The 13,541-nt window shown below is 37.6% G+C and overlaps 2 protein-coding genes across 3 annotated transcripts in view; both read right to left on the reverse strand.

Annotated features, from left to right (window-relative positions):
* scaf8 (SR-related CTD-associated factor 8) overlaps nucleotides 1-8,652 on the reverse strand; it is a 34,804-nt gene extending 26,152 nt beyond the window's left edge. Inside the window, exons 1-3 of one of the 2 annotated variants that reach the window (XM_074661312.1) lie at nucleotides 8,449-8,652; nucleotides 6,761-6,844; nucleotides 2,082-2,175 (exon numbers count right to left, since the gene is read on the reverse strand). Coding sequence is in view for 1 of the 2 variants with exons in the window: in XM_074661311.1 (XP_074517412.1) it covers nucleotides 6,761-6,844; nucleotides 8,449-8,478 (114 nt within the window). In the remaining variant the exon portion in view is untranslated. The remainder of the gene's footprint in view (nucleotides 1-2,081; nucleotides 2,176-6,760; nucleotides 6,845-8,448) is intronic. The other variant, XM_074661311.1, reaches the window with a different exon arrangement.
* Nucleotides 8,653-10,081: 1,429 nt separating this feature from the next.
* cnksr3 (cnksr family member 3) overlaps nucleotides 10,082-13,541 on the reverse strand; it is a 54,982-nt gene continuing 51,522 nt past the window's right edge. Inside the window, exons 22-25 of the mRNA XM_074659884.1 lie at nucleotides 13,383-13,507; nucleotides 12,779-13,130; nucleotides 11,670-11,851; nucleotides 10,082-11,549 (exon numbers count right to left, since the gene is read on the reverse strand). Coding sequence (XP_074515985.1) covers nucleotides 11,349-11,549; nucleotides 11,670-11,851; nucleotides 12,779-13,130; nucleotides 13,383-13,507 — 860 coding nt within the window. The 3' untranslated portion in view covers nucleotides 10,082-11,348. The remainder of the gene's footprint in view (nucleotides 11,550-11,669; nucleotides 11,852-12,778; nucleotides 13,131-13,382; nucleotides 13,508-13,541) is intronic.

Here is a 13,541-nt window from a genome sequence, read left to right on the forward strand (position 1 = left end):
TTCCGCCGCAGGAAAAAATAACAATATTCTGTCTGTAATGAAATGTCTTAACTCAAAATGTACAGTGTGTAAACGCAGCAGGCCGTGTATTGGACTCCAGCAGGGGGGTGCATTTGTAAAATGCAGTCACTCATCTACTGCATTCCCTGTTGCCCTCATCAGTAAACAAGATTATTTTGCTCTTCACCAACACAAAACCTTACAATAAGTCATTTGTGAAAGCATTTTGGATTCAACACCATAAATAGAAAAAAATGTGGATGAAGTAAGGCTGTTTGCTGCCTTAACATGTTTTTTTTAAGTAACATTGCAATGACAACAAATCTAAAGCCATCAGTTAGCTTGTCACTCACTTATTTGTCATTATAATATTTAGTGTAAGAGTTGCTCCTGCTTAGTGTAGATTGTTGTAATGCTATTGCTGATTCTGTGTGTTATAAGAACTGTCTCTCTTGTCTCCATGTAGTGCAGGCTCTGTTTGTATCCACAACATTTTCTTCATTGATCTTATTGTTGATTGTATTTTCAATCCTTTTATTCTTAACGTCTGTGTTAGGGTTAGTATTGCCTGCTTGGGGACTATAGATGAAAGATTTGCCTTTCTGGCTAACTGGCATATTTTCAGAAATGAGATGAGATTAATATGCACTGTCCCTGTCTAATAAAGTAATAAACTAAACTAAACTCAGGTGAGCCAGTGGCAGCACAGTGCGTGAACAGGAACTACATCAGTTCTACAATATACTTTAGGATTAGGCTACGTGGGTTGCATTTGAATTAAAAAGAAATACTTGTTAGTTCTCATTCAAACTTGATTTTTTTTTTTAAGTGACAGCTAGGCTGGGGCTGAACGGTTTTGAAAAATATCTAATTGTGATTATTTTGACTGATATTGCAATTGCGGTATGATTTGCGATGTTGGAGGGAATGATAATTTGACAAAATAATATAAATAAATATATACAAAACATATTAAAATGAGTAAGGTGTGATTTTTGCGGGAATCTGGACCAAACAAAAACGTTTTAAGCCTGTAGAATATGATGTATAGGCCAGGACATCTCTGCAGCACGACAATATTAAATTTAAAATGGTATTTTGACACACATTTTGTCTTAAACGAATATTGCGCCTTCCGTGATTTGAAAATTGCAAAGGGGCCATATTGCGGTTTCTATCAAAATTGTATTAATTGTGCAGCCCGAATGACAGCCATAATTTGTTGTTAAAATCAGCACTTCAAATTGTGTCTTAAATACCAGGTTTGACATCCTCCAGTCCTTTCACAACATATGTGCCAATATGGAAAAACCCAGCCACACTGTGTGTGCAGAAGACATGAATCACTGCTACTCTGTCAAAGCCAACATTCAGGGTTTATGCACTGTGAAACAGACAACTCTCAGGGAATGAAATTACTATGTTAATGAATACTGTCATATTAATGCGATACTAACAGTGGTAAACTCTTGATGACTAACAGCTCTCAAAGATTCTGCACATGGTGTGTTTTATGAAGAACACCCCGAAATAGTATCCATCTTAGACCACTACGCCCTCACCCGCCAATGCCATGTGAAATAAAGTGTATATGTGATGTCCGTTATGTTGAGGATTAATGCTGAATTACTGAAACTGTGTGTTTAGTGTGAAAGCAGCAGTTTAAAGAATCTGGATCCGACCCTAAGGTCAACATTTTATATATCACCACTGAAAACTTGTCTATTTGCATCCTCATAATCCCACCACACCAACTAATGATTTCTCAAGCAGCTTCATCAGTATGTATGAAGCAACTCAGGAAATGTTCTGACTTGACTACCAAGAAAGAAAGGTGCATCAGTCAGACCACAACACAATTGTTGTCAACAGACAATTCAAGAAGAAAATGAACAAGATTGCACCTTCAATTTCCATCACAATCAAGAGCACAAAGCCAACGCATGATAACCAGAGGGGGAGTAATAGCCCACAGTGGCAACAGCAAAAATCCCCACTTCTCTGGGTGTGTGGGAGCAAATTAAGTTTTAAATGATTTTAGTCTTGTTCCATCTTCCTTGTGAAACAACCCATACTCCTACCTAAGCTGGTTAGGGATTCTCTTATCTCTTTGTAACTCTCTCCACCCCATCCTCCTGCTTCACTTTCAGTGCTTTGGGGGAGCTGGGAGAGCTGCTGAGGGAAGGGGAAACGGGTGTTATTCTCAAGCAACAATAAGCAACAGCAACACCAAAAAGCACAGCAGTTCGTTTAGAAACAAGAGTACAAACAGGACAAGGAAACACATTATCAGAAGATTTATCGTTAAGGACTGGTGTCCTGGACTTGTGCTGTCAGGCCTTGAAATCTTCAATTAATTCCCATGTTGTAATAATAAAATGTATAGTAGTAATAATAATAATAATAATAATAAAAAAAACAAATAAAATATAAACTTGTTAAGAAAAATATCTTCACTCTTGGCCTGCATCCCTTTAGCATCTATAACCACAGATGATCATAAGTACTTGTCAGTGTCAGTTTGTCAGTTTCTTCGACAGGCTTTTAATAGACCCAGGTTGTAGGAAACCAGCCAATAGTGTAATGTAGTGAAAGCATAGGAGACTAATTACAGAAAGGGTCTTTCTGACAAAATATGGACAGATCCTGATTTTTAGGGAAAACTCGACCTTAATCTTTTAAAAAAACAACACACATATAAAACTAAATAAAAGGGCAGGATTTCTTAAAGATAGTTTTTATTGCAGGTCTGTGCAATATTAGAAGGTCTTATGATGTGGGCCTCTATTAAAATCTGACTGTCCTTTTAAAACACACCCTAGTTATGTTACTGCTTACGAAACATTTGTAGCAAACATGCATTAGAAGGTTTTAATGTGCCTACAAATTAGGGCTGTCTTCGACCAAAGAAATTCTTAGTCGACTAACACTCATATGATTTTGTTGACTAATCGATTAGTTTCTCCACAAAGAATCACATAAAAACACCACTTTACACCTTGTGTTTACCAGAGATGTGCTCATAGGTTTCTTGGAAATAAGTCATTCAGCATGAAAAAGCATAAAAAAATGACTAATCGACTAAAGACATCTTAGTCGACAAAGACTAAAATGACCAATAGGACGCCACAGAGGGGGCAGCCCTACAACAACTGAGCGAGTTATGGCCCACACATTGTAGTGTGTTTAGTTATTGACTCTGTGTAATTGTGTCTTACATTGCTGTGTTAACTACGGAGAATGTTAGACAGGAAATAAAAGGTAAAGCAACCAAAATATCACAATCTACCTCCAACATGTAATACATGGACAGCTATTGTTAAAAGTAGAGCAATGCTTTTGTGGATTTATTGTTTAATCCAACTGTGGTGTTAGATCAAGAATTAGTTCCTCAGAGACCGTTAGATTTAAAAGGGCAGACCATAGACGAGGTGACCACGGGTTCTGTTATAGTTGTAGTTATTGATATATTTAGAACTTTATGATGTTTATAGTGTCATATCCCAGAAAGTTTACAAAAAATCTAATCAGCAAAATTAGGGTGAAGGATTTGCAACTACATTTGTAAGATACATTCAAATCATAAGCTGATGTCCGTGATTTTACTGTTTGTTGATATTGTGTAAGGTGCAGCCATTGCCAATGATGGATGTTATTAGGTAAGGCTGTCTACAAAAGATGTTTCAGCAACTGTATACACACAGGTCATGTAGCAGTTCGAGTTACATGTGTAACCACGATCCTGAGCGTCTTTTAAGACTTCAAGTCCATTTTCTTCTATTTTACGAGTTTAACTACAGTGTTTGTGTATAATACAGTGCTACCAAAACATGGGTGACCACACAGCAGTACTGTGACTGAGTGTGTGACCGGGCGCAGCCATTCTTGTGAAGCGTCGACGCACGTTATGCAAATGGTCGTATTTTTGTAATCGATTACGTCAACGTATCGCCCCGCCCTACACCAATAGTAACACTTGCATGTACCAGTAATTCCACTGTTGTTATTTTGTCAGCTTTAACATAACACTGAGCCTCTGACATGACTTCCAATCAGAGCAGTAACTCAGAGAAGCTGTCGCCAAACTCAATTCAAACAATTTGTTCACTCAAACATTAGAAAGAAGCACTGAGATTTGACATGTCACAAAAAGAAAAGCATAACAAAAATCACACCATAATCATTTTAATGTTTTTCAATGAAAACAAGAATAATGATGTAAAAATGCCCTCATTCCCTTAAATATCGCAAATCATATCGCAATTGCAATAACATTTAAAATAATCGCAATTAGATAATTTTTCAAAATATATTAAGTAATACTAAGTTTTTGTATTTAAGTTTAATTTTATACCATTTAAGGTAAGTTCAAATTCCCTTTATAGCATCATCCCATTTGGCTTATTGATGATTTTCCAGGTTTTTCAACAGCATAGCTTTTTTTTTTTTGAGCAGCAGCAGACTCTTGAGTGCCACATTTTAGATCCTTCAAACAGCAACAGCTTTTTGGAGCAATCAGAGCCTTCAACTGTATCATGAAGCACTGATAAAGTAACTTAAACAAAAATAAAACCCTGCATGTTGTTAGGTGAGATAGAAACCCAATCTCAAACTAATCCTATGTCTCTTCAAGCTGATTTTGATACTATACTAATATCAATGGAAACCGACGACTACGCAGAAGTTGGGGAAAAACTCAATGAATCCTGTCACATAATAGGCTTGCTCATCAGTGGCTTTGGCGGGGGAAGATATGGAAAATATGATGTCACAAAATGTGCCAACATTGTTGTTACATCCTTCATACTTGATATACTGAATAGTACATTGTGTTAATTTTTTTTACAATACGTAAAATGCAAAAAGTAACTGCTACATTCTGGTCTAGCTGTCTGATTTTCATATACTAAAAAAGCCCAATCGCAACTGCTAAAACCCATAAATAAGAGACTTTGTGATATTGATTGTCAAGCACCCTTGATTTTTTAAGTCCTTAACCCTCCACTTCATAGTTAATATGGAGTCCCACAGGATCTCAATCCTACTGCAGCCCTCTACCTAATACTTCCAACACATTATCTGATGTAAGCAATATTGATTGTTATTCCAGTTGTATGGAAAATCATTCATGCAGTGCCCATATCATGGGCTTTGCGCATAGTATGGGTGTCCCATATGGAAATTGGGAATTTGCAAAAACATACACTACATGGACTCATATGCATCATCCTGACATGTTTTGGTTTGCTTGCTTTTTTAGCTTCATCTTAATTCCTTCCTGTAACCCAACAATGCTTTCTCACTACCTGCCTTATTTGTGAGCCTACCAATAGCGATGCACCGATACCGGATCGGATATCGGGCTGATACTGACTCATATAGCTGGATCGGGTATCTGTGACAATGGGGACGATCTATTTAATTAAATTTTATGTTTATATACTATATACAGTATATAATGGAATTTAATTTTTCTGTTTAAGTTTTGACCAATTTGTTGCTGCATTAAAAAGGTTTAAACTTTAATTGTAATTTCTGTTAATTTTATTTATTTATTTTTTCTACAACGTTGCTAGTGTACGATTTATTGTTTGAATAAAATTCAGTTAATTTTGAAGATTTTTTTTTACCAAGTTGCCGGTGTACGGTTAATTGATTATTAATTCAGCAAATGTATATCTATGTATTTATTTGTTACATTTTGTTTAACAAAGTTAGGAAAGCAATGTTTAAGTCCAGCCTTACACATAAAAAAAATGATTCCAGTCACTTCCACACAGTGAGGCATACAGCTTATTAATCAAACTCTGGTATCTGATCGGTACTCGTTATCGGCCGATACCCAAAGCCCAGGTGTCGCTATCAGGACTGAAAAAGTGGGATCGGTGCATCCCTACCTACATGCTAGTGTGACATGAGTTTCAGTCTCAAGGCTTTTCAGAAAATATAAAAAGGTACCTGCAGAAAAACAGATGCCTTTGTACTATTTTTAGGTAATGAAATTTGCCCAGGTATTTGTGAAAGGATATAGTCATCAGAAGTTAAAACGCTTATTCAATCCCTTCACAGTCTCGTACAAGACTGCATAATTATTTCCTACATATTGTACATAAGTATTCACAAGGGTAAATAGGATGTCAAAAACAATCCACTTGTCTGGATGAGTTCATCTGAGCTGACATTGATTTGTAATAGGTCAAATCACTGACATAAGGAGATCAGCAGCTTGTTAAAGTATAATGAGGGCATTACCGCCACTCGCTTCATTATTTATTGACATCAGCCCACAAAGTCTACATTTGCAGTTTCATCTTTGTTAGCTTGAGTTTAGTCTTCTGTATTTTATCAACCAAAAAAGTGTCCATTATTTAATTAAGTAGCATTTAGATGATGTTTGAATGGCGTTTAAAAATCTGTTTTTGTATTAATCAAGTGACATACTATAATGCAGTTTGTGGCTATAACAGACATTATTTGTTGGGAATAAATAAGTCAATATCTGTTCCACATTTCACTTATCGTCTTCTCATTTATCACTCTAAACAGAGAAATTGACGTATGCCATTTAATGGCTTACTACATATTTCTCTGAAGAGTAATTTTACCTAGGTTTACACATTAAAAACTAGAATATCATGCTCTTAGCTGGATGGTTAAGCATAGATATTATTCTTAGGAATTGGAGAGCATTTCTCTTTTTAGGATTTCCATTTCTTTATTCCCCCATTACCTGCCTCATCCTTTATCACTACATACTTACTTTTATAGCTTTGATTCCAGACTTGGTGATCTGGGTCATCTTGGCCTTGGAGATGGGCGGCTTGTACTCGTTCAATGAGTACAGCTGAAAGATAAAATGAGACAAACAGAGAACACATTTTGTCAAAGGTCATTCAAGACTATATGAACAAGCAGTAGTCCAGAGCGTCATCCCCCCATGTTTGTGGTCAGGGAGTTTATAATGAGACCATGTAGTGGGGGCTTGCCTCGGACTATTTGTTTTGGTAGGATCATAATAACCATGTAATCATAATAACCTGAATGTGAAATACATTTGTCTGTGCAATATATCCTTGATGCAATATACACCTCAAGTGCAACTACCTTTGTTTACATTTTATTTATTACATATACCCTACCTATTTTACAAGTGCAACTACCTTTGTTTACATTTTATTTATTACATATACCCTACCTATTTTACAAGTGCAACTACCTTTGTTTACATTACATCTATTTTTATACTTCTAGTGTAACACTTCTGTTTATATATTTATTTATTACATCTACTTTACCTGTTTTATTTGCTTTATAACTGTGTGTGTTTTTTCCTGTTACATGTTTTTATCTGCCTCGTTTAGTCTTGTCAAGTATTTGTTTTAAAGCACAATGACCAGAAGTGGCAACTGTGAATCTCGTTGTATTTAATACAATCACAATAAAGCTTTCTATTCTATTCTATTAAGATAACAGTCATATAGTTTCACCTGTTGTTGCGTGAACAGCATATTTCATATTTGTCTAACTATAATTATTTATAATTATTCTAACTATAATTATCACCTTTAATCTGTGTTATACAGAAATATAAATTAATTACTGATATAATTATCCTTAACATCTGTATTTATTAAACAGAACAGACCATTATAAGAGTCATAGTTTCACTAGTTGAACAGTATATTTCCCTAAAACTAGATTAAAGAATTAATTATATTTTGCTGCAGGTGAAATAAAGGTGTAATAATATTAAACAGTTCATGGGCCTCCGTTGTTGTTCAGTGTGAATCTCATTGTATTTAATACAATGACAATAAAGCTTTCTATTCTATGTAACGTTGATTGCGGTGGAGTTGTGTATTGGTTAACTCTGAGTGATCACTCATTACTTTGGTGTCGATGCAGACAAACGGGTGCGCTGCTAGCTCTGATGGCTAACATTAATGGCTAACCTACGTCTAATCGTCCTAACAATCATGTCTATCTCGACTCATTTATATTCTGTGCAACTGTTAAGCTAACACTAATTAAGTCAGAGGCACATAGCAGTAAATATCAGGCACAAAAAAGGCCAGTTAGTGCGAAGTATTTCAACCCACCTCCATATTGGTTAGCCAGCTAAGCTAACGTTAGCTCCACCAAGTTATCTTTGCTAACTTGTAGCTAACTAGCTGGTTACCATTAGCAACAGTCTGTGGCGGATATTTGCTCGTAGCCAGGCAACCAAACTCGATGCATGGTAAGAAACATCTTCTCTTCACAGTCAGTACACTCAACATGATGAATTAGACACTGAATAACGTGAACGCTGTATTGTTGTGCACAGACAGACAGCGGCCTACTTGTGCTAACCTTAGCATTACTCGCTACTAACCGTGCTAAACGTGAACACGGCATAACATTCATCTACTGAGCGGAATGTGGTGCAAAGAGGGTTCAAACACAAACCTCATTGTTAAAGGCTTTGACGGCCTCCATAGTGTTGCTCTGCAGGTGGGCTGTAAGTGTTTACAGATATCTCCTCAGTAATAACCGGTTATACAGACATGCATGCTCGACGTTTGGCGAGATGGAGGAGACTGACTGACTGCCAATATGGCGCATAACGTCGATAGGAAACCTGCAGAGAGACCGACGACTCCTAGCGGCCATGAAGGGACATCACAGGTAGAGGACCAAAAGAAGGTCCTCTTTGCTTTTTGTTTTTGTATCAGAGGATACATCACATTGGTTTCTGTACACAAACACTCAATCACATATCCTCCTGGGAACCGAGTTAAAAAAAGTGTCTTCCAATTACTTTCTTTTGTGATTTACTTCCTATTTAGGGTTAAAAGAAAATCTTAACAATTTAGGTTTGTGAAACTTTATTTTTTGTTGTCCACTGTAGATAGATAGATAGATAAATATAGATAAATAGATATAGATAGATATAGATAGATATAGATAGATAGTAACTTTATTAATCCCGAGGGAAATTCAAGTTTCCAGCATCACAGTTCCATATTGCAAAAACATGTTAGTAAAAAGGCAGTAAAAAGTTAGTAGTACAAAGTACAAAAAAATATACCAGATATAAAAATACAAGATGAAGAAGAAAACTGAACAGATTATGGCAGTAGAGTGATATTAAACCAAGAATACATTCAAATTGATTGAAAAAAAACACACACATGCCATATCACTGGAAAGTCTAGGATGTCCTCTTTACAATACACCAGGGGTTGATAGAGTAGGTCAAAAGAGTAAGAGGATATGCATGAAGACAAAACGTCAGTGAAGGGACATTACAAGTATAGTACCAAAAGTTCCCCTTTGCTTTTTTTTTTTAATCAAAGAATACATCACACCGGTTTCTGTACACAAACACTCAATCATGTATCCTCCTGGGAACCGAGTTAAAAAAAAGTGTCTTCCAATTACTTTTTTTGTGATTTCCTTCCTATTTAGGGTTAAAAGAAAATCTTAACTAATCTTACAATTTAGGCTTGTTAAAATGTATTTTTATTGTCCACTGTAGTGGACTACAGGACTATTTCAGTGTGAAAAGACAAAAAAATTAACAGATTATGGCAGTAGTGATATTAAACCAAGAATACATTCAAATTGATTGAAAAAAAAACACACACATGCCATATCACTGGAAAGTCTAGGATGTCCTCTTTACAATACACCAGGGGTTGATAGAGTAGGTCAAAAGAGTAAGAGGATATGCATATGGACAAAATGTCCACTACAGAGGACACATGTCAATGGGCTGGGTCTCAGGAGGATATGGGCGGCTGTAGCTCAGAGGGTAGAGCAGGTTGTCCACCAATCGGAAGGTCTTTGGTTCGATCAAGATACTTAACCCCAAATGACTTTCTGTGTGAATGAGTATTTAGATTAGATCCTGATGGGCGAAGTTGGCACCTTAGCAGCCTCTGTGCCATCAGTGTATGAATGTGTATGAATGTGTGAATGCTGACATGTAGTGTCAAGCGCTTTGAGTTGTCAGAAGACTAGAAAAGCGCTATATAAATGCAAGTCCATTTACCATATATGGTGACATTGACCACATTAAATAAAGTAGAGGAACATGTTCATTCTTATGATAACACTTTATTTCCCTGTATACAAAACAAACACAGACTGTCATCTCACACATCAATGTACAACTATTTACACAGAGTTAATATGAACATACACAACAGATGAAATGCTAATCTTTGTGCCTGGAGCTTGGTTGGGCTCCTACCAGTATAGGTGTCGTCACCATGTCAGAGGCCCCTGCTGGTCTTTCCTAAATAATATTAATGCCTGATGTCTGGATCTGAATCACCTCCTAATCATCTGCTTAAATGTATAACTAGTACAGGGTTTGGGTCTGTTGGGCTTGTTTATAAGGGCCTAGCCAGGCCATTATAAGAGTATTTCCTGAGAATTATCCACATCATGTGTTCAAATGCAAACGAATACTGCTACACCCTGCATTAAGTCCTAATACACTACAAAGTCTTTATCACATTTGCAATAAAATATCAATTAAGTTACTGTCAATGTTTGTGGTAAAAAAAAACAACAACCTCCAGAGCATGTTTGCATTAAGGTTGGAATTCTTCATCTAAAATTTTGGTTAAGAGGAATACATAATTACATGGGATGTTCTACTGGAAATTAGGTGATTTCTTATGTCTTGGATTTAAATTAAATTGTAGTAACAATGATTTGACACTTTGACTCTTAAAAATTTTAATTATCATGACTTGTGACCGACATTTATTCAGTTAGTGCGGGCCCTTGTATTCAGTTTGGAAAATCTCAATGATAAGTACGATGATAACATTTCTAGGGCGAACAACATCATTCAAAGCAGTTGCTGTAAAACATGTGTAACAGGCAGCGATGGTGCATGGCACCAATAATTGACTGTAACAGTTAACAGTTAAAATTTCTCCACTACTGATGAAATCAAAGTAGATACATTAAAAAACAAGTGTTTCCATGCAGAGATCAAGGGATCCATTATTACAACGTACTCCATCATTACAAATATTAAAACAATTTATTCATAGGTTCACGGAATTACAACATAAAAACTGTAAAATTTGCTAATCTTACAAATCAAACAGTAAAAGTAATACTAAGACACTTTTCACATTTTAATGTGACCTGCTAATCGTATGATGTCTGCATCATCTCCGTTTAGGAACTAAAAACACTCTTCTTCATTGATCCAGTTACTTGTTGAATAGCACTCAAAAGTCCACTGATACGGAACAGTAGTCTCAATTGAAAACAGCAGTGTGTGTTCAAAGTATGTGAAGTCCTCAGAGTCCAGACACAGTAAAACCAGCCTTAAGGAGTCTTTATAAGCTGGTCTCGACCACTGGAGCAGCAATGACTGATGCTGCGGCTTTCGTGGCTCCTGCTGCCACCTGCTGGTTATGTATAACGTAGATCTCCTGCACCAAAGTTACATTGGCCTCTTTCCACTCTCTGAACTTGTCTGAGTTAAGCCCCGGGTACGACAACACCTGCTCTATTGCATGCAGGTCGGCCTCTTTTGACTGTGCCAGAAAAGAAGAGAGCAAAGAAATTGATGAAAATGTAATAATTGCACAAAGATCTCCACATTCTAAAGAATCAACATACTTTTGCAAGAACAGACTATGAAACAGAATATGTACCTTTAATGTGCTGTTGAGGGTCCTGATAAGGTGCAGTTTGTCATTGACAGTGTGGTTTTTACAGCGTTTCACGAAGGAGGCCCTGAATTCCCTCTTTGTGGATGGTTTACGATCTCCAATTGGCGAGAGGCTGGCCTGTTTCAGATGAATATACAGCCTCTCCATCTCATCTGAGCTGTTCCCTAAGTCACAGAGATAGAAAATGCATTGCTACCAGATCAACAATATGTCAACGCTGCTTTACAAAACACAGATAGGTCACAGGCAAAGGAAAGAGGGTACAAAACATATGAAAAAAATCTGAAATAGAATGAAAATGTGCCAGCAAATACGTTAACTGACATATCCTCCTCTGAGCAAAGATGTTAACCAAAGTTGTGAGAAACATTAAATGATCTCTGCTAGCATGTTTTCTTGAAAAAAGTGGAAACGATACAGCAGAAATCGAAAGCGGTCTCCTTTACTTAAAATGAAAGTTTGAACAAAAGCAGAACCAACCGTCTTAAAGCTTTTAAAGAGGACCTATTATGCTTATATTGCATAATTGTATTTTGGGTTTCTAGTAAACCATGTTTGCATGCTTTAATGTTCAAAAAACGCTTTACTTTTCTCATAGCGGCTGTGCTGCAGCACCTCTTTTCACCCTCTGTCTGAAACGCTCTGTTTGAGCTCCTGACCCCCCCCCCCAAAAAAGCCCAGTCTGCTCTGATTGGTCAGCTGGCCCACTGTTCTGATTGGTCAACCAGACCAAATTCTTCGGACTCCGCTCCAGCTGCGCTCTAACTAGCTTTGTTTGAGGGCCTGCCAAACTAGCTGCTAGGCAGGTATTACGCAAATGTGTTACGTGGTGACATCATAACATTACGGAAGAAAACGCGGGACTTCAAGTAAGGTGTTTCAGGCAATTCAGGAGCAGTGTTTCTGTGGGGGAGAGTTACTCCCTTTGGCGTGGACTTTTGACTTTGTAACTTTGCAGACCTTTTACATGAACAAAAACACTATAAAACACACTAAAGCAAAGGGAAAAAGCACAAAAGCATAATAGGTCCTCTTTAAGGTATAAAAGTCACAAAACCACAACCAATCAAAGGAGTAAAATAATGTCTCACCTTCATTTTCAGCACCCGAAACGACCGTCTGTGCCTCCCCCTCCGCAACAGGGCTTTCCTCATTGGACCCCGTTTCCGGAGGGTCCTGTTGAGATGAGCTCTCCGACACCTGGGGCTCATTCTCTTCTTCCATCTCCTCTCGCGGAGGTCGATGAGAGTGTACTTGAACTGAGCACACCACTGCCGTTTCCCCAATCGGAGGGGCCGCCTGCGAGACCAGGTCCAACCAGGACTGCCGCTGCTTGGCGAGCGAGGAGGTGGAGCTCTGCGAGGTCATTGTGCTGACGGGGGACGAGAGCGAACCGTTGGCTTCGCTTGGGACTGCGGAGGAGTAGGGGGGAGGAAGGGTGCCCTGAAAGACACATTTACTACGATCAGACACAATAATCGACCGTAATATAAAAAGGATTTTGTTTAGTTGAATACAGAAGTTTTATTACATATGGAAAGAAATCAACCTTTTTAAAAAAACTAAATTGCCAGCTCCGCAAGAGTAAACATACCATGGCAAATTAATTCAGTAACTACGATATACAGTGAATGGCAGCGTCCTGTATAGTTGTGACTGATGGTGCAGTGTTGACTGTTTATAGAAGAGACTGACCTGATGTGTGCTTCCAGGTGGACCGGATGCATCCACGGAGTCCCGCAGGGTTTGTTCAGAGTATGGCGGAGGGGGAATCTCTGTGCTTTCAGCTTCTTCGTGGTCACTGGCTTCACTATAACACTCTGCATGGGATACACACAAATACACACAATAGTC

Source organism: Sebastes fasciatus, chromosome 15, assembly GCF_043250625.1.
Source record: "Sebastes fasciatus isolate fSebFas1 chromosome 15, fSebFas1.pri, whole genome shotgun sequence".
Classification (NCBI taxonomy): domain Eukaryota; kingdom Metazoa; phylum Chordata; class Actinopteri; order Perciformes; family Sebastidae; genus Sebastes; species Sebastes fasciatus.